This window comes from Sprattus sprattus, assembly GCF_963457725.1.
Source record: "Sprattus sprattus genome assembly, chromosome: 15".
Taxonomy (NCBI): domain Eukaryota; kingdom Metazoa; phylum Chordata; class Actinopteri; order Clupeiformes; family Clupeidae; genus Sprattus; species Sprattus sprattus.
The window spans coordinates 19,399,350-19,420,876 of NC_137913.1; the positions used below are offsets into that span (position 1 = coordinate 19,399,350).

The 21,527-nt window shown below is 40.7% G+C and overlaps 2 protein-coding genes across 2 annotated transcripts; one reads left to right on the forward strand and one right to left on the reverse strand.

Annotated features, from left to right (window-relative positions):
* Positions 1–24: 24 nt before the first annotated feature.
* On the reverse strand, positions 25–11,466 carry LOC308376325 (prominin-2-like; the record flags this gene model as incomplete). The annotated part of the gene is made up of 24 exons (XM_080852620.1): positions 11,357–11,466; positions 10,905–11,142; positions 10,469–10,515; positions 9,904–10,112; positions 9,538–9,658; positions 9,351–9,414; positions 9,135–9,224; positions 8,819–9,006; positions 8,664–8,738; positions 8,498–8,561; positions 8,255–8,405; positions 7,822–7,980; positions 5,577–5,700; positions 5,265–5,413; positions 5,070–5,154; positions 4,708–4,854; positions 4,507–4,578; positions 4,281–4,370; positions 4,110–4,163; positions 3,666–3,746; positions 3,464–3,532; positions 2,228–2,317; positions 1,869–1,978; positions 25–43 (listed from the first exon to the last, which is right to left on the reverse strand). Exons 2-24 carry the CDS (start codon positions 11,122–11,124, stop codon positions 25–27), a joined length of 2,478 nt encoding a protein of 825 aa, XP_080708746.1. The 5' UTR covers positions 11,125–11,142; positions 11,357–11,466.
* A 424-nt stretch (positions 11,467–11,890) lies between these two features.
* On the forward strand, positions 11,891–21,477 carry LOC308376582 (transmembrane protein 150A-like). Its single transcript, XM_080852965.1, has 8 exons — positions 11,891–11,987; positions 13,470–13,641; positions 13,888–13,935; positions 14,038–14,124; positions 14,539–14,606; positions 15,012–15,139; positions 16,362–16,539; positions 17,904–21,477. Exons 2-8 carry the CDS (start codon positions 13,577–13,579, stop codon positions 18,203–18,205), a joined length of 876 nt encoding a protein of 291 aa, XP_080709091.1. The 5' UTR covers positions 11,891–11,987; positions 13,470–13,576; the 3' UTR covers positions 18,206–21,477.
* The last annotated feature ends 50 nt before the right edge of the window (positions 21,478–21,527 follow it).

Here is a 21,527-nt window from a genome sequence, read left to right on the forward strand (position 1 = left end):
CAAGAATTTGCAAGGCCACTACCCTTACTGTGGGGAGCTGATTCTTATACACATGGCAAGACCAAAGGCCACACCTTCCACACCTGCGGACGGCAAGTGGTGTTTCAAAGCAAAGGAAGACTGCAAATCAGTCACTTGCACCTGAAACATGCTCTCATCAACACAACATACCCCTTTAGCTTTTGCACACAGCTCTGCATCAGGTTCCCAGTCAGTTTTGTCATGAAGTCGGTAATGACGTGTGTGATGTGTGCTCCAGGTGATGTGATCATGAATGCACTGAGTTGTGGAAAGTGCATCAATTTTGAGTCACTTAAGTCCGTTGTGAAGATCCTTAACTTGGTCTTGAAGGCACACAGTCTCTCAACTAAATCCGTGCAAATACCAGAGTTTAGTCCTGTTTGACACCACGATTCTACACTGAAAATGCAAGAATCTGAAGCGCTACGTGCTAGTAATCTTAGCAGCCAAACGCCGCTGCAGATTTGATCCATCATAGAGTCCACCTGGCAACAAGACTTGACTGCTGGCAGGCCACAGAACATCTTAAACGGGTCTAAATAGGCTTGACCTGTTGAATAGAATTGACCTAGAGCCTCTATCAGATATCAGCTGGGTTCCCAGATATGGCCCAGATACAGCTCAGATACAGCTCAGATATGGCCCAAATATGGTGCATATAAGGCCCAGATGCGGCTCAGATCCGTGATGCATTCATTGCAGAGTAAACACACCGTTTAACAACCAGTTGAATAGGCTCGGGTTAAGCGTTGGCTTCTTGCGCAGAAAAGTACCGGAGCCTTCTTAAATGTAATGGGCCACATGTTAGGGGCCTTTTTAAGAGTTTGACCTACATTGTTGTGATATGTTGTACCTTAGTGTCAGTGTATTATTTTTGTTAAACTCACTCATACTATTTAAACTCACACTTTTTCATTTTTGAATTCCCTTTATTTGAACAACTTGTATACCTGAATATTCCAATACCAGAGGAAACTCTAACCCGAGTAGCCTTCAAATATCCAGGCAGCCTTATAATCTAGCTCTGGACAAAAGAGTTTGGCCAAATACTAAAACTTAATCTTTATTTTATACCACATACCATACCAGTTAAAACACAAACAAGTTGGCTTATTGGCTTCCAAATAAAAGCCAATATCACATTTAAGTGTCTTCACATGCTTTGCCTTCATCACAGTCAGCACTGCCACTGTCACGGCAAAATGTCCACTGCTTAATTCAGGCTCTTTTAAGATTTAGTCATTCCAGGGCTACTGTCAAAACCCCTCAGAGTGGCATCGCTATTTGGAGAGAAGATGACATAGTAAGAATCTACCTACAAGCAATACATGAATATTATACAAATTAGATGACTTGTAATTTGTAATAAAATGTCGGATTTAGGCTTAAAGGCCCCCTGAGGTGAAATCTAAATTTGAACCATGTTAACATGGCCATGTGGTGATTTTTATATGATACACAACATATCATGAGCGAGACGCAGTGAACCCCATGGCTGAGTATTTCCCCCTTGGAACTGTCGTGTATCAATGACTCAAAAGCATGGAATCATACAGGGCAGCAAGCTTACATGTCACAAACCCAAGGGACTAATCCCATCAATTTACCTGTCAGGAGAGAGGGCTAACATCTCTATACATATACATATAGTACGATATTACTCATGATGAAATAGAACTAGATGATGAATATTTATAGATCCGTGAAAACTAAATGAAGCAAAGGTGTAGAGCTTGGCCATGAAGGTACTTTTTTAGGTAAAAATTTCATTTTGAGGAACAGATACTAATTTATAGGGGTTTAATCAATGCCAGGAGAGGTACTTTAACACAAGAAAACAATGTTACCTGAGGGGCTTGGGCACTGCCTGTAACCAGTGCCTGGCTGTGTGAATACTGAGAATTATCCCAGGGATCAACAATGCCCAACACCAACCTAAACACAGCCAGAATGCATTCTGCACACACACACACACACACACACACACACACACACACACACACACACACACACACACACACACACACACACACACACACACACACACACACACACACACACAAACACAAACACAAACACACACACACACACACTCACCCACACACACACCCACACACACACCCACACAAAAGCAGTTCAAGACAAAGACGAAAAACATTCCATGTATACATTTTTAGTTAATTTTCAGTTCCTGAACTTAACTTACCCAAGGATCAATGACATTCAGACATGCTGCTGTGTAGATATTGCCTGCTGCCACAGGAAGCCATTTACAATCCAAAACCATATTTATGACCTGAGAAAGATGTGAGTATTTCATAATTAATCAATTAAATCATCAGTTCACTTGGCCTAAAATTGCTCGCAGCGTATTCTACCACAGCTTTTAAAATATCAAAGATTACAGTTTTGACTGTAACAGGATGATTGTATAATATGTGTGTGTGTAATTCACATGCATATGCTTATACTCCTGCATGTAAAGACATTGACCATAAAAATTATCAGAGAACAAACTTTTGTCTAATCTGCCAGCGTTGCACCATAATGGCACAGAGCATTTCAAAGTGGCCAATTGAATAAATGAACTGTCAGAATTGTTCCCACAAACAATGCATTATAATGATCTGTGGCTGTTTGTTCTGTGAGTCATCTAACCAACTCTTTTCATCAGTCTTCAGCACAGATTATCTGTGTCTGGTCTGATGATGGCTAATGAAGATCTTTTCTATGTCTATGAATATTAGAGGCATAAATAAATGTTCGCCATGTTACATTTTAAAATTTCGAAACAATTGTATTAGCTGTATATTTAGGCAGGGAAGACATAGATTTCTGACAGATGACAAATCATATTAGAGGAAACATTGTAAAACAGCATTCTTTCTTAAAAAAAAGAGACACATTCTTCTCATACAGAATAGGAATATTTTATCAATTGCTATTCTCTTTTGTGTTCAAACAAGTTGACGTAAACTATTGATGCAAACAATAGTAGAGGTCCATGTAGAATCACTGAACACGATAATTTACCGAACAAATAAAATCGTCGAACTAGCTCTTCGGTAAAATGGCGCATCGGACATGTTGCAAAAATGTCAACTTCACTTTGGAAAATCAGCTGTCCCTCGGCTAATAACAGACCAATACATTTCAAACGGTATTCACAACAAATTTGTCCTTCATTCTACCAAGTATGATGAAAAGCCGTATGGTATTGCACCCGTGAGGCAATCTGGCGTGGACCTCTATGATGAATGTGACTGACATCCAGTTCAAAAGAGCTATTCCTTCACTGATGACTTAAACACATGCAGCACTCTCTGTGATATTCACAAATAACCTGAGACAATGGGATGATATTTACAATCCCATATAAATTAAAGCCCAAAATTTGCAATGTCAGAATTTACTAACATTAAAACACATAGTTGGCACCCACCGCATTGCGAACCCAGTCAAGGTATTCTGAAATATAGCGCTCTCCTTTCTTCAGCGCACACTGTGAAACCTGAAGAAAAGCAAAAACGTGTAGGTGAAGTGCAATGAAACTGAGGCATCTCCTAAACTGTCAGGAAAGCAACAAGCAGAATGGTTAACATTGAATTGAGAGTAAGTCATAAAATGGTGATGGACAGGCTCACATTTCCCACGATGTATGGGGTCTGTAAAAGTATTTCTTCCTCTGTCTCAGTGATACTATTCAGGGCACGATCTGCATTACCCTGTACACAGAGAACACAGACATAAACACAAACACACTCTTACACAAAGGTAAGAAAACATTGTCTCTTCCATATCTCATACATAAAGGCACACACCAGTTTGAGTTTGGGAAAGAGGGGTGTAAATATTATTGGTTCACAAGACAATATTTTTTTTAGTGAACTAATCAAATTGCATCATAAGTAGTTTCTGTACAGATATTTCTGTAGTTCATATTTTTTTCCACCAAAGGGTAATGAAATGTCAAGCAAATATCATATGCATTAGGGCAAATCTTGAAAATCAGCATCAACAGCAGGGAAAAATTTGAGGGCAAATCATTGCAGCATGTACTTGTCTCAGACAGACGTCAGACCATGTACCTGGTACTTCTGACTTATCTCCCTCATGGAGCTCACACTGGTGCTCATTTCTCTCTGGAAGACAAAGACATTTCAGGCAGATCCATCAGCAGGTCTTATCTTCACTTATGAAACCCACTCAGTGGAATGTCCCAGACGCCCTTGTGTATTGTCTGTTAGCATATGACCTACTGCATCTAATTCCTGTAGCTCAACCAACTGAGTAAGGTTTCTTGTCATGGTTGCCACTTTCTTCAAACCCTCCTTGACCGTTTCAGTTTCCTTTTTCAATTCAAATACAAAACAAGAAGGGTATAGGGAAAATGAAAATATGTAGTGCCACCAAAATTGCATAATAAATCAGCTTCATTGTGCTACATTTTTTTTATTCAGCTCTACCACAGACACATAAACTCACTTGCAGTTGTGCAGCCTTATCCAGTTCTTCAGCAAAAGCTATGAGGTTAGTGTTCACCACGGGTTGACTTAGCTTAGGAGCACAATTACAACATACAGTAAATTAGGATTTATTTTAAAATAAGACTTTCTGATAAGCATTTACCAATATAAAAGTATTACAAATGTTATGGAGGTTGGAGGGTTACAGTCATATACAAACCAGGTTTAGAAGTACAGCATAATTGATCTGATCCAATGTGCTACTCTGGAACTTCAGCAAAGCCTGTCTGCCATCAGGTTGTAGAAGAGTGACACCATCCAGGTTAACACTTAGGGTTTGGAAGCTTTGATTAAATACCCCCAGGTACTGAGGAGGGAGAAGGAAACCAACTATAGATAGGTATAGTGTCTTGTAAATATAACAAATATAAATACACATAAACATCTAGTGTGTGTGCGCGTGTGTGGGTGTGTGTGTGTGTGTGTGGGGGGGGGGGGGGGGGGGGGGGTGTTTGGTGTGTGATCATGTGTGTTTGTGAGATTAGATATGCATTACACACAAAGGATAGCTGAATGTACTACCTTGCTGGCGTTTAGGAATGAATCCATGCTAAAAACCTCATGCATGTGCATGCTGTAGAAAAGAGACTCTCCTCTCATACAGCCACTACAACACAAAGAACAGAAACAAACACTTGATTATATTCATTCCCATTCCAAAGATTCCATACAATTCCATTACAACCACATACACGTGGAGGAAGTGCTGCAACTCACTCGTACACCTCAGCTGCCTTGAATTTGACTGTGATCTTTTGAGTGCTGTTGAGTTCTTGGGTAACGTTTGTGGTTTGAGTGGAGTTGATTCCATAGGTGGTGTTATAGCCTGGGCCCACAAGGAAGAGGTCTTCCCATTTGTCAAGCAACTTCACAAAGTATTAGAGAGAGAGAGAGAGAGAGAGAGAGAGAGAGAGAGAGAGAGAGAGAGAGAGAGAGAGAAAGTATTCTGTCATCAACAGATCCAAAGGGGAGTTTGTGATAAATTATTTTATGTCTTATCAGTCCATGGTTTTGGCTCTCTTTCTTCACCTCAAAAAGGGCCCCACTCTTCCAACTTTGGCATCCGAGGGTGTGAGCATTGCCACCAATGAACAGGGTGATGAACACCAGGATAACAAACAGCCAGGAGAAGAAAAAGGTCATCACAACAGCACTGTAAAAATTAAAAAGGCATAGGATCAGGGACAGGTAGAGTTTAAACAGAGGTTACTATTGTTCTTCGTTTTTTACAATTTTTTTTATTCTAGTAGTTTTTCTTGCAGCTAACTACTCCTCGCCCGATTGAGATAGAGACGCCGTTCAAACACCAAAACGTCCGGCCCGATCCGGTGCAAGCTGCTATGACTTTTCGTGGCGGTACTCCTTGCCACTCCTTTTTTATTCCTCTTTTTCCATCACCTTTTTTCTCCATAGACTTGCATGGGAGAACTTTGAGGCATTATGACATCATAATAGGCTCATTAAACTGGCTTGCACCTGTGATTCACTGACAACTCTCACTGACACCTGCGCACGGTTCCTCTTCTCTCTCTGTCCCTCTCCATTCAACTGTATAACTAGGAATATTAAGAGACACCTTCCATACCAGGGCTCTACTCACTCATGCATACTCACTCATGTTTACTCACTCATGCATACTTACTCATGCATACTCACTCATGTTTACTCACTCATGTTTACTCACTCATGCGTACTCACTCATGCGTACTCACTCATGTTTACTCACTCATGCATACTCACTCATGCATACTCACTCATGTTTACTCACTCGTGCATACTCACTCATGTTTACTCACTCATGCATACTCACTCATGCATACTCACTCATGCATACTCACTCATGCATACTCACTCGTGCATACTCACTCATGTTTACTCACTCATGCATACTCACTCATGCATACTCATTTGTCCATATCTCCGATGACCTTTCTTGGACCCTTAACACCTCATCCATTATAAAGAAGGCACACCAGCGTCTCTTTTTTCTGAGGAGACTAAAGAAGGTCCACCTGTCTCCTCAGATTCTGGAGAATTTCTACCGCTGTACCATTGAGAGCATTCTCACAAACTGCATCTCAACATGGTACAGCAGCTGCTCTGTTGCCGACCGCAAAAGACTGCAGAGGGTGGTGAAAACTGCCCAACGCATCACTGGTTCCACTCTCCCCACAATTGAGGCTGTCCAGAGCAAGAGATGTCTGCGGAGGGCACGCAGCATCATCAAGGACAGCTCACACCCCAACAACAGTCTGTTTGCCCTCCTCCCTTCTGGGAGGCGCTACAGGGTCCTCCGTTCCCGTACCAGCAGGTTCAAGAACAGCTTCATCCCTGCGGCTGTCACCCTGCTGAACTCTGCTCCACGGGGGTAGCCCCCCCACCCCTTCTCACACCTCCCCCTGTAACTGTCCCCCCCCCCCCCCCCCCTCCAACAACTGAACTCTTGCACTATACCTACTTCCCCCCCCCCCCCCCCCCCCCCACCGTGGCTGACTGCCACTCACCCTCCTCTAGCCATTGTACATTTGCACTATACTTAACTTCACCCCTCCCCCCACCCTGGCTTGACTGCCACACACCCTCCTCCAGCCACTGATCATTTGCACTACACCTCATTCCTCCCCCCCTATACCTGGCTTGACTGCCACACACCCTCCTCCAGCCACTGAACATTTGCACCTTAATGTCTTTTTATAACTGTATCCACTTCACTGTATTACCTGTATTGATTGTACTTTACTACCTCATTCTCTTGATTTCACTTGTTACCATCAGTTTACTTTCACCTGCACTTTATATACTTATCATACCTCACTCTTAGCTCAATTGCTGCTATTCAATTTCTGTTTATATTACAATTCTGTGTCATATTCTAACTCTTACTGTACATATCATATTTATTCACTTAGTCCACCCTACATTTGCACATACTCTGCACTTTTATTGCTATTTGCACTTACTGGTTAGATGCTAAACTGCATTTCGTTATCTCAGTACTTGTACTCTGTATAATGACAATAAAGTTGAATCTAATCTAATCTAATCTAATCTAATTTGTGCATACTCATTTGTGCATGCTCATCCAGCAGGGAGAGCTGGAGAGCTGACACCTGCCCCAATTCCAAGGCACTTGTTCTCTCGGTCATGGCCGCAACAGAGCAAGCACACTCTCGCAGTTCGTTCACGAAACGCATTCTAGTTTATTTTATTGCCTTGCAGTCTGGAAACAGTCAGCTCCTAAAAATATTTTTTTTGGAGGCAAAGAATCTCTCACCTTCTGAGCAGGTAAACTGCTATGTGCTTAAAGCGATCTTTTGTGAGGGAAGAGTAGAGAGAGGGAAAATATTCTATTGGCAGTCCAAGGCAGAGTGCCACAACCATCAGAATCACTATGACCAAAATGAGCATGCAGAAGACAACTGCCACGGCCCACCTACAGGGGGCAAAAGAGAGCAGGGAGCCCATTCAGATAAGTCTGAATCACCAGTCTAACAAGACTGACTAGTAGCTAAGCTTGGATGTCATAATGTCATATAATGAATAACACTGAGTAACATCCAACAAAAAAGAAAAGACTTGACATTCAAAATATCACTATATTATTATCACAATATTTAGTTTAATATAAAAGGAGTAATTACACTGCAATTACTGTATGTGCACAGCCAATGATATGGCTAAAACACTGTGTGGTTAATCTCAATTACCTGACATAGTCATAGTAATCCACATCTCTCCAGTACTGCTGTACAGCTAGCCTGAGATTTGACACAGAATTTGAGAGCGATCGCAAGGTGGGAATCCGGTCACTACAATTCCTCAAATACTCCTCAGATTCCTCCAGGTCTAGAACAAGCTCTAAAGTAGGTTCAAGTGAACAAACAGGACATAATTAGTAAAACCACTAAAGGAAAGAAAAATGTTAACAGTCTCAGATTAAGGGCTTGTACCTGCTATTGTTGGTTCCAGTTGATTACTACATATTTGGGGAATGGTATAGAAGGACAAATTACCCTGAAAAAACACCAACACTCAGATTAACAAAGATATACATTGTTGTGCACCTTACAATGCTACAGTTTTAGTGCATCCGTGGATTTCACATGTTTTACATACCTCTCTCACAATATTTGTTGCTAGAATTTTAGAAAATCCATTAAGTTGGTCAAGTTGTGGTTGCACACTTGGAATCTTCACAAAAGAGGGAAAACAAATTAGGACAAAATACTGTGTGGTATACCCTTTGCAATTCCCCTACAACAGAATCACACCTGGTCGTAGTCAGCCTCTGTTTCCAGGTTGCTAGCATCTGGGACATTACAGTCAGGACAGCCAGTTTGGATCCTCTGAAGTTCAGACTGAATGGCTTGCAGTCTTTGTTGAATGTCTTTATGGCGATCCTGTAGGACTGTTCTCTTCATTTCCATTTTCTCCAGGTTGGTCAAAGCCCCACTGGCATCTGTAAATGTAGAACAGCCTGCATTTATATGATACTATAAAGCAACAATTTCACATGTGTTCCTATGTGACCTTGTGCATGAAGTGTGTGTGTGGTGATTCCTCTGAAACAGAAATACACAAGCACACCTTGAACTGATAGAGCCAGTGCTGAGAGAGCTTCACGAACACTTCTGTCAAAATTTGAGATTATAGTTTCACCAATGACACTTCCAGTTTCTAGAAAAAAAACACATCTTTGTCAACACAAAAGAGCCTCTCAACTGTATACAGTGAACTCAACACAGTCAACAGTGAAAAACCCTGGAGAGCTTAAATGTCATATAACATTGCTTTCTTGCTCACCGTTTAATTCCTTTGTAATCTCTCTTTTAGGAATGGAGAATCCATTAATAACTGCTCTCATATTCTAGAAAACAACATCATATTAGGTATATAATATGTGAAGGTAAGGAGTTATATTTGGCTCTGGCTCTGCATTTTAACAAATTAGTTTGTTCAATACATGGAATGTACACAAATAAAAACATACCTTTGGGATCAGCTTCAAAATGTCATCAACCTTTTTGATATCAGTACTGAGTTGTTCCAAGCTGGGCTTCATGTTTTCTCTGACCTTGTTGTTGGTTGTGAAGGCCAGAATCACACCAGTCCTACAAAAAAGCTCAATATAATTCTCATACACAGTTTAAACAGAGATATGTACAAAGACAGCTCAGATCCATCAGGCAGGCATCGGAAGATTTGTCAACTATCTTTAATACTGGTGTAAGTTTGAAGATTGAGAGAGAAAGAGAGAGCGAGAAAGAGAGAGTCTATCTGTCTGTGTCTGTGTCTGTGTCTGTGTCTGTGTATGTGTATGTGTATGTGTATGTGTATGTGTATGTGTATGTCTTACAGCAATAAAATAGCAACAACTGCTAGACACGTTGCCACAATGATGACCATGTGGGGGAATATTGAGGATGCTGTTGAGGTCTTATTGGGTGAAAGCTTTTTCAGATGTAAATGATTCCAAGCAAGCACTCCACCCACAACTGGCATGATGAGAACATAGAGGATGGCTAGTATGAGACAAACCAGATACCCCGCCTCATATTCCACAAGCTGGTTATAAAGAAACACACAACCAAAAATGTCACACAACACATTGAGCATGCTGCATATCCAGCTTAGAGAACTATGTATTCAGTGTGCAAACTGATATCTAACCTTTCACACACATTCTATGTTTTCATTGGAGATATTTTTTATCAATATCAGCTTCATGTATCCACCACATGGGGAGCCTTAACCTTTTGAACTGTTCAACCATTTCAACAGATCAATCTCTTGGCAAAATTGTTATATTATTGGCATCATATTCCATCTCAGGTAACTGAGTAAATTAATACATATCTATAACATATTATACATTGTATTACATCATTAAATCAAATCATATTCCATATCATTTTTCTCACCGAAGAGCTGTTCAGCGGTTCATTTCTGGAAGCATTAATGGCAAGCTCTGTGTTAATTAAAAAAGTTGTTCTTTATGTCATTATATATGGTCCAGCAAGTCAGGACAGTTGAATGAATTAGGGAACAAGGAACAAGGAACAATGAAGGAACTTTTGTATACTAAACTATAAACTATTATTCTAACCTTACCTGTGTGCACACAGGAACTATAATTAAGCTTGACATACATTACACTTCTTAACCATGCATAGGTTACTTCTCTGGGGTCACATAGTTGTGTGCATAGTTTGAATCTCTGATATTCTAAAAACATAGTGAGACCAGAACAAAAACACCAACATGAGTATAATTCGCATTTTACCAGTATCATCAGTATATTAAACAGACAAACCTTCCATTTTAGTCAGCCACAATATGAAACAGGGTGATATTTACCTAATGGAAAATAGTTTGGCTGAACTGCCTCTATAAAAAGCCGTGCAAAGTTGTACAAAGGTTCAAGTGAACCAGCAGACGTGTCAATGCTCTTCCCTGGAGCAGGAGTAAGGTTTTCCAAAAATGAAAGGTCTGCGTTCTCGGGGCACTTCTCCATCGGCTCAGTGCTGCTTATCAAGGACAGAAAAAGCAAAACAACTGCACCTCCATGATGTACCATGGTCCATTAGAAGATGTCCTGTTAATAATTATACAATTGTTAGCGCAAAAATCCATATCACTGTCTCCTTCATCAATGGTGTCATATTCACATGTTTGGAATCATAGACTGAAATACTAGATTTAAACATTATTATTATATAATTTTATATTATATAACATACCATGTATTATATCATATTATACAATTAGTATCATAGGCCACTCATAGTTAATAAGAATAAGTGATTTACCTTTGGCAGGACAAATGTGTTAACTGTGGCAAACCATCAACCACGATCATGACAAGCACAACTCAACTGTGCTTCAGTCACTTTGAACAAGTTGTTGAGCAAGCTGTTCCATTTCAGGATCTACAATGGGCAGAAGCATACCTTACGAGGGATGGTCGCTAATGCAGTTGGCTGACAATAGACAATAGATAATAACATCTCAATAACATATCATAATAACATCTCAGGTATATGGCAACAATTACATGGTTTGACTAGGGAACTATGATAACATAATTTATTTATAACTATCTCCTCAGTCTCCCACACCAAAAGACACAATTCCCACTATTTCCTAACTTACATTAGCATTTTGTTAAGAAAACTTGTGACATTAGAGATCAGTACAATGAGCTTAGAGGTGTGGCTATGATGGGGGTAGGCGGTACAATTATTTTCGTGACTCAGTGCATTATGGGTAATGTGTTCTTTTTTTTTTTACTCAAGCGTTGTATCCACATGTCTAGGAATCAGGCGAGGAACTACAATTACAGTGTTGACGGAACGGGCCTCCCGAAACAAGGGAATAGCAAATATATTTTAAAGCGACATCAGATCTCACATATTTGAGGAAGCCATTGCAAGATTAAGGGTATGTCTTCTCTGTTATTTTGTAATTTGAGAACAAATTGGAAGTCTGTAGCTTGCTTCCCCTTAAGCCACATACACACGTACGTTTTAGCTTTGTGCGTATAGGATCTTTGCTTTTATGTATTCACAACAACTCTAACAAGTATTAGCCTGCTAGTAACATTGCTATGTCGATAGTACCAGTTAGCCAGTGAGCGGCTTTCGTTTACAGCCATCCTGCTGTGGAAATGCGGTCAGAAAATGAACGCTGTTGCACTGCTTTATTTTTAGTTTGATTGCTACTGACAAGACTCGCTTCACACTTGGTTTTCCCATGCAGTGTTAATCACTCTACAGTTACTTACAGCTCAGCAAGCTAGCTAACGTTAGAGGATATCCTATGCTAACTTTGTTGCAGCTGTTGAGTCCTCCCTGTGTTTTTGAATTAACATAACACTGTGTATTTGCCACAACATGTGGAATCAATCAATGTAACGTCGGTTAATGTCAAACTATACCATATCCGATTTGTGCATGCTATTATATTGTGTGGAGTGCCTTCCATCGGCGGCGAGTGTGGTTTCAATTTGCAAGGGTCCAGGAGCCCGAAAGCAATGTCCTGTTGCGGTGAAAGTGAAATTAAGATCTTGCGTGTACTATAACGGGAGATGGTCCATTAGATCAAAAACTGCTCACAGATACGATATTAGATGTGGCTCTTATCGCAAGGAAGTCTGTTGTGTGTGTGTGTGTGTGTGTGTGTGTCTGTGTGTGTGTGTGTGTGTGTCTGTCTGTCTCTCTCTCTCTCTCTCTCTCTCTCTCTCTCTCTCTCTCTTCCCGTTCCCAGTCTCCTGCAATTGTATTAAGAAACAATTTAGTTCACCGTCAGCCTTTTTTTCACCGGAGAAAATGTCCGCTCACTTCCTCTTTCCATTTCCATGAACTGATAGGGAGGGATAAAAGCTGCTCACAAGGTCTGCAACACAATATTCTCTTTCACCCTAAGAACCTAAGGCTACGTAATACTTAAAGCTGAATGAATAGTGTTTTCTGAAGCTAATCCTAATATTAAGGACTTGAAATATTTAAATGCAGATCAGCCCAATTACAAGAAAATTAAGATTTGAAATGTTTTGTTGTAATATTACTAGTTCTTATCTGGAATTCGTCTCTAACTTGTCTTTGGAATATGTCTATAATTGAGCAAAGAATGCCTCATACTCCCCTGAAATGTAACCTATAAATGTCAAAACCTGACCATTCTCATTTGTAGAGAGCGGATAGCCACTTTCTACACACACTCAGTAAACCAAGGCCAGAAGGCTACTTTAGAAAAACAATTGCATGCTTATTCACGACGCCCCTATGCCAGCATTTGGCACAGCAACAGTCATCAAGTCCTATTCAAAGAGCCTGGCAATGGTCTGGCAGATCATGGAAACGTAGGATTCTTCCCCTGTCCTTCTCTCATGCCACCCCCTGCCTTGTTTCCTTGTTTCCCCAGCTTCTAGCCTCCCTGCCTGGCCCCCTCCCCCTCAGTCTCACCCTTCCACCACCCTCCAGCTCCCCTTTCCCTCATGCTTTGGATGAAGCAGTTCCACTGCCAGCCCGATGACTGCCTGGATCGTTCTGCCTGTCAGCCTGTCTGCCTTCTCCATCACTGGAATATGGATAGTGTGAGTGCTTTGGAGAAAAATAAATAAAGGTTGAAGTGCTCCATGTAAAGCGATACTCTTCCAACTTACCCTGTAGAGCTAGATGCTGAGAACAGCCAAGGTCTTTCATTCAAAGCAAGGTTATTTAATTGTACCTTCATTGAATGTACGTCTCAGCAACAGACATTTAAACAATGCACATATAGGGTAGCCTTATAGGTTGGTCCACTTGAATAAATTGCTTATTCTTTTTCCGTGTCTGGGCAGCTATGCTATGGCTGTTATGAACCACCATGTTTGCCCAGTGGAAAACTGGTAAGTGTAAATTTCTCATTCCACAACCTCAGCACATTGTAATGAATGTAAACTTTTATGATTGTCTTATCTTTATGTTTATTGTCCATTGTATTTTTCAAGGTCCTACAACGTGACTTGTGCAGAGGAACCCTCCAAACCAGGCTTTCCAAAGACATGCTGCACCATTCAGGATATCCCCCTCATCAGGTGAAGGATATGTTTTGGACACCTATTTCTTACAGTGTCTCTTATATTCAGAGCTAATTAGTTATCGCAGATGACTTGGCACCTTTTTCCCTGACTTATTATGCAACTGTAGGTGTTTGTTTTGCACCTTTAATGTTGGAGATTCAAGCTATGGAGCGAATACGAGTTATGAAGTTAAATACGTCACCGTTACTAGACTTGACTGCCATGAATACTTGTACTGATTATCATATTATGGATACTACCACTAACTTTGTAATCTTACCAAGTCTCTGTCCAAATACCACACATTTTGGTAAAATAAACTCTTTAGTTTGTTGTGCTGGAATAGAAATTTACAATGGCTAAAAGTAGAGATCATAATTTTCTAAGATCTGATTACCATTGCCCTTGCCCTTTTTTCTGTCCCTCTAGTAAATGTGGGTCCTTCCCCCCTGAAAGTTGCCTATTCAGTCTGATTGGTAATGTGGGAGCGTTCATGGGTAAGACTTGTTTTTCCATCACCCACATAGAACAAGCCTTAGGCATCACTGAGGACAATGAGTAGATTTACAGAGCAGCTGAGTAATAGGACAAAACTTCTTATTCAGAATTCCTGATTCTGTGCTCAACGATGCATGGTGTCAAAGCACAATACGTTGCTACAACAGCGGTACATTTTTTATTAGTTCATTGGAAGAAAGCAAAAAAAAGTAATGCACTGCGCAGTGACACTCCCTATAAGCTGTTAAGCTGTACACGTGAACACACCCCATAAAAATGACAGTGTTCCATTTCAAGTAAATATGAACATAATAGATGCCCCCACCCCCACCATCAACCAAGGCTCCCTACATGTGACAAATTATTTCTTTCTTCTCTTCTCCTCTCTCTTTGATAATCAATAGTGGCGATGGTGTGCCTTTTGCGCTATGCTCAGGTGATAGAGCACGGCCACAGCTGCTGGATAAACACTGGGGGCTTTGTGGCTGGATTTGGCAACGCTATTGGCTTGGTCATGGTGGGGAACTTCCAGGTCTGTCAACTGTTTCCTCTATCTCTAAGAGTGCATGTCCCACACTGAATAACTGAACAAACTGGTATTTGATGGTCCAATTATTTTTGTACTGTTATTTCCTGACTATTAACTGCGGTGTATAGATTGATCTTGCAAAATTTGCTTTGGTTAATACTCAGGTGCGTCCTATACAATACATTTTTTCCCTCCAGGTAGTCAATAACCGGCACAGTTAAAAATAAAGCGTAAATGGGTCTCTGTCTCTCTCCCTCCTTCACACACGAAAGACATCGAAAAGATCGGATCGGATGTTGTTTCATTTACACTCAATCACTTTCAGTGTTCGATAATGATGAAGTAAGGGTGTCCAGCATTCCTACCAGACTCTATGTAACAGGATGTAAATCTCCGCAAGAGGTGTGCAAGGTCTCATACCAGCTAACATGGCTATGAACTCTCCTAGCTATTTCTAACTTTGAGAACCATTCTAAATGTTCATAGTTGCCAGCGTGTGTAATATTAACTCATTTCAATATAAAGTGAATATGAACTTGTGTTAATATCTACATATCATAGCTTTTTAATTATCCTAGCTATCTTTAGCTTAGGGAACCATCTTAACAGTTGGCAGAGACTATGACATCAGCTAGAGGAGGGGGTGTAGTTGTAGCATTTTCACTTGAAATGCCCATCACTACTTCATACAACTGCTAAATGGCTAGTAGCGCTCCCACCTCAACTACATGGCATGACGCAACGTTCAATAGACTGCTGTCAATACAAAGGATTATTTAGTAAAAGTCACATAAAATACTGTAATGCAGTCACAGCAGACAAATCTGTGTTGAACTCAGAGATATTCCATTGTAGAAGTCTTCATTGCCAGTTATCATGAGTTATGTTTTGATCTTTCATAACCTCTGCCCTAGATAATTTGTGTGTATTGATCGACTGCACTTTCTAAATTCCCAAGAGCTGTTTGAAGAACACTGTAATGTAGCCCTCTAAAAAAAAAGCAGATTGTCTTCCATAGCTAAAACCCCTTTTAACATCTTGTCATCTTGCTCAACATCACTATCCATCTCTTCCTGTCAACTGTTCTCATCGTCCTGGGTCCTCTGTAGATGTCCTCTGTGTATCTTGTAATGTTGTTTTGTGTTTATTTGGTCCGACCTAGCTATGCCAAGACCATGCCTTTCCCCATTTGCTTCCAATCCTAATTCTACTATTCATCCTTCAGGTTGATCATGCAAAGACCCTCCACTATGTGGGGGCTGGCGTGGCGTTCCCTGCAGGGATGGTGTTTGTGTGCCTCCAGTGCCTGCTCACCTACCGGGTGGCGCTCACTGCCCTGGACTACTGGATGGCATATGTACGAGTTGGCCTGACTGTGGGCGCTCTGATTTCACTCGTCCTCAGTATCCTTTCCTGCTTTGAACCTCAGCTGGAGAATTAGTGTCTGGAGTAGTGATCTGCTAATTAGTTTTCGGCTAATGCTTAAGCTTGAACTTGAATCTACGACAACTCATTGTTCAGTGAAGACACTTTATGTGTTTATTCCCCAAGGTGATCTAGAGCAAACTACGTCTAGCTATCACCTTTCACTTCCAGCGAATGCCACTGTGAAAACTAGTCATTTCCTCAAGGAAATGAAGTGAAACAGACAAAGAGTAAGCTTGTCCTTTCACCCGCTGCTGATAGCATCAGTCCCATGATAAGTATCTCCTGCAAATCAGAACTAGCTGTGATGTGTTATATATCACACGTGCACCCATAATCCCTTTGTTGCTGGCAATATTATCTGCATTGTTGTGCTCTGATGCTTTCACTCTTCTTGTACTCACTTGTACTGTTCTAAAGAGAGACATTGTGTTCTTCACAGCAATTGAAAAGGTGCCCTCCTGACTTTGAAAGTTAGACTAAAATAGAACTGGAAATCTGATCCCTGCAGTCAGTTCTGACTGCCTCTGACTGACTTGAGGTCAATGAAAGTCGTTGTTTGTCCAAAGCGACGTACAAGGGAGAGAACAGTCAAGCTACAAGCAATAGAGACCTAGTGTAATTAAAAATTATATTGTACATATGAAATAGAAAAAAAAGTGCAGGAATGTAACTGCTGTTACTGTGGTAGTTTCTATTATTTTTGTGTGTTATTGTTGTGTATTATTTGTAAAGCTGTCTATCGTGCAGAGTCTCACAAGGCACGATACATTCTTGGCTTTTCACCTAGCTCAACTGATTACTGTCGTTTTCAGTATGCTGAAAAACAGGTCTGGCCTCATGTCTGTTCTCTGTCACATCTTCATAACAAGTATTAGGGTGATGGGTTGGGTTGCCCAAGGTTGAGGTATGAGTTATGACCCTAGATGGATAATTCACAGGCTTGGTGGTGAATAAAACATGAGCGCTAGCTAAAGCCTCTGAGACCAGCTGTCTGCTCCCAGATGAACCATAAAAGATGAGCTGGCACCGAAAAGGGTTACTCTCTATTCTGCTGCGCTAGGTGAAATATGGAGCATCCTGGAGCTCATTTTGCAGCACATACAGTTTAGTTTCAGAAGTTGCATGTAATACATGTGTCTATTCAGCTTTACAACTGTCGTGAAGAAATTGAAGTATGATATTCAAAATAGCTGATTAGTCTTTTGTGTATCACAATGAAATATTTTGATTGTACAATTATTATAGTTATTAATACACTTACATATTTCCATTGCTTATGTGTATCATAAATAATGATCTGCCTTGGGTTTGTTCAGTCCTTAACCTGATCTACCTCTAGGCGGTGCTTTCTTCATCCACGAGAGCTTTATTCTGCAGCATGCGGCGGCCATCTGCGAGTGGGTCTTCACAGTGATCATCCTGGTCTTCTATGGCACATTCACCTACGAGTTCGGCACCGTCACCAGCGAGACCATGATGGCCGGCCTACAGCGTGGCTGCCACCAGAGCTCGAGCATGATCCTCGGCGGGGGCGAGAGGTTGGGGAGTCTAGGCGGGGGCGCCAAGGGCCTGAAGTCCCCCGGCGGGAGCAGCACTTCCACCCATCTGAACTGCACACCAGAAAGCATCGCCATGTTATAGTTCTACCCACCCACCCTGGTTGTGTGTCCTGTGGAACATATGCTGCTCCTGTGAAGGTGCCTCTGGTGCTGTTTGGATGAAGTGGACCTGGAAAGAGAAAGAAAGGAAAGGCAGGAGGAAAGATGATTGATGTACAGGGATAGAGGGATGTCTGATGGCTGTGTGTGTGTGTGTGTGTGTGTGTGTGTGTGTGTGTGTGTGTGTGTGTGTGTGTGTGTGTGTGTGTGTGTGTGTATGTATGTATGTATGTGTGTGCGTGCCTATGTGTGTTGTTTTAAGCCGTCCTGGTGTCCCTCAATCTCAAGCCCTTCAGGAAGTGCTCTTGAGAAGAATGTTGTGTGTAGTAGGCAAGTGCGATTGCCAGAAATGTTCACAATGCTAGATGTTTCACACATGATTGCTGTATGTTTGCCTCAGATGTCAGGTGAAAGGAGACTTCGGGGTCTGTCTTGGTCACATTTGTAAGACCCCTAGTTGGATGTGGTAGGAGTTTGTCAGGTCTCTGTGGCTCAGGATGCTGGCAGTCCTTTCTCACTTTGGCAAAGCTGATTAATTTTGCACACAACAAAATGAATTTCGAGTTTTCTTTTTAGGATATTCTTGTTGTGATCTATGTAGAGTGTGATGGTTTATTAAATGCCTCTTATTTTGTAATAGAGGAGGGATTATTGGATGATAAAAGAAACGTTTTTGGCATAAGATGAATACAGGCATCAGCTGAGGCATTATTTTTCTCCACTTCATACATATAGATAAGTATTGCTGTCGTTCGTTGTAAAAAAAAAAACCTCTTCCTTATGTTGGCAATTGAATGGTTCTTTTTTAACAGTAGTACTGTACTGTACTGTAGGTCACAAAACCTTCTCACCTTCTCATACGCAAAACAAGTGCCGTTGTCTGAGATTAACAGTGACATCAACAAGCTTGTGAAACTGCAGCTGTTTTCCTATCACTGTGGTTGATATGATTGGATACAACAATTCAATGTATTTTCTGAGTTCCGAGTTCTGTTTGTATCATAATCCTTTATAGAGCGGGCATATTCCATATGAGTTTTTGCTGGTATCATTTCAATATTGATATCGAGCTGCCATGTTGTATTCTTGCCTGTTTGTGTTAGCAAGGACAGCACAGTGGTGCTGTAACTGTTGAGGGATACAGAGGAAAATGTGACTGCCTTTGCTTCACTGGTTTATGTAGCAGAATGCAAAGCCAACGCATGGCAAATGTCAACTGGAAATGCCACATTGAAATGTCCACAGTGAAATGTCCACATTGAAACTGTCAATGTCTATGCTGATTGTTTTGGTGCCTAGGCTGGTTCCTGGGATGCCTTATTTTAAACTACTTTTTGAAGGTGCCATTTATGCTCAGATGACCTCAGTGTCCAGTGAGACTCTGTTCATGAGAATCTGTTGTTACTAACTTTGTCTGATACAACAATACACCAACCACGACAATGATCAGTTTAGCCATGCTACAGATTCACCTCAGGTCCTGTCTGCTTTGTTTTCAAAGCCATATCATGCTTCGATGGTGGCGTCCCCTGGTGGGCACTGGTGTGAACTACAACTCTGCCATTCATATTGCTACACTTGCTTTTACCAAATGCCATTCACCACAATGACCAGAATCTCTCTGATGCTGAGGTCTTTGATTGAGCCAGAGCTCCAGTGAGTACAACCTTCATCTGCAGCAACATGTTGATTATCTCCTCTTGTGTACAATCACTGGATGGCTGAGAAACCATCCCAGAAGCATTTAAACTTACTTTTACATTAGCTACCTCTGATTGCTGGCTAACTTGCTTTTGAAGGAGGGATATGTTACCCAAGTGTACAAAAAGAAAGACCCGGGTTGTCATGTATAGAGTTAATTAATTTGTTTTTGTTCACACTGGCTGTAAGAGATGATTGAATATGGCCAGGTGGTTTGGTGTGTGTGAGGGATTTGAGCTGTGGCTAGAGGGATAACCTTGTTTGAGACATTTTTACAATGTTATTTACCAGCAGAAAATGTCAACATTAAAATCAATTTAACAGAGGAAAGACCTATGTGAGCACCACAAATCACCTCCAGGTTGCAATACAAGTGTCAAATATGTTTTGTTTTTATCATGTATTTTTGACATCTCAGTGCTCATCTCCCTCTACGTTTTTTGTGTAAATATTTCAATATAGGTTCATGCAAATATATTCTCTGTGTGCTGTTCACCTCTGTTCTTAAGAAGCATATATAGATTATTCATATGCCTTATCTGTTTTTGTGTCGGAGTAATGTAAATACTGCACTACAAGATCATTAGATACTGCATTGTATTTGTATACATGTATGTGTCCGGGGTGCCTAAATTACTTTAAAATGATTTCAAAAGGCTTTTTGATTGTAATACACTCCCTATGGTTGTTTTATAAGGTCTTTCATACTTAAAAGGACTTTTCACTGTAAATGTAATCTCCTTGCAGCATACGGCTTGGGTGATAATGACTTGCATTATAGTTAAATCTAAATCTATTGTCACCAGTGTCTGATGATTCAGTTAAAATGAGCTTTATTGGCACGGCTGTCACAGTTTTGCCAAAGCATTAAACAGATTGTCTACATAAATAGCATTAATGCAGAATATATATGACCACATTACAATTAGTAATGGTGCCCATGTAAAATCACCATGAGCCTCCACTATGCTAGCTTCCACTTCAGCATGTCATGAGCTTAGGGCTTCTTTTATTGTTCAAAATAAATACTCTGTTCTCAAACATAACGCATAAAAAGACGGTTCAAACTCGTGTTCCATATTTCTGCTGTGGGTTACTGTAAAATGTCAGCACAAACATTACGTTCTCATAGCCCTGAACCCCTTTTTGATTCAGCATGAGAAGATGCAGACAGAAAAAGCTCATTGCATAGCCTTGTTTGAGGTCCCATCTTCATAGGTTCAGTTTTTCACCCACAGTATGGGGTATGTTATGAATGATTTGGTGAACGTGGTCATTCTTGGGAAAGAACTTTATACACCAAATGCCACCAGCTCTGAGAGCATTTCTTTTTAAAGGTTGCATTTCTATCTGTTCCACTGTTTGTAAGTCTTTTTTAAAACATAAAAAGATAATGGAATATTTTTATGTGTTAAATCTGGTGAATTGAGTGGGTGAAACTAGACTGAACCAAATGTCAGTAGTAAGATAACAACGACTGAATGTTCTTTTCTTGTATAAATGACTGGTTTGTGTTCCTTTCAATTCTGATTTCTTTTTGTCAAGAGATTTATATTCAAGCAAGAAATAAACTGAATCTGGAAAGTTTTTAATAGAGTTGTGCT

Bases quoted from the DNA above. Each gene is read 5' to 3' on its own strand.
- LOC308376582 (XM_080852965.1), top strand. From the start codon at position 13,577: ATGACTGCCTGGATCGTTCTGCCTGTCAGCCTGTCTGCCTTCTCCATC. The intron at 13,936-14,037 runs GTAAGTGTAAAT...GTATTTTTCAAG, and splicing joins GTTTGCCCAGTGGAAAACTG to GTCCTACAACGTGACTTGTG. The intron at 15,140-16,361 runs GTCTGTCAACTG...TTCATCCTTCAG, and splicing joins TCATGGTGGGGAACTTCCAG to GTTGATCATGCAAAGACCCT.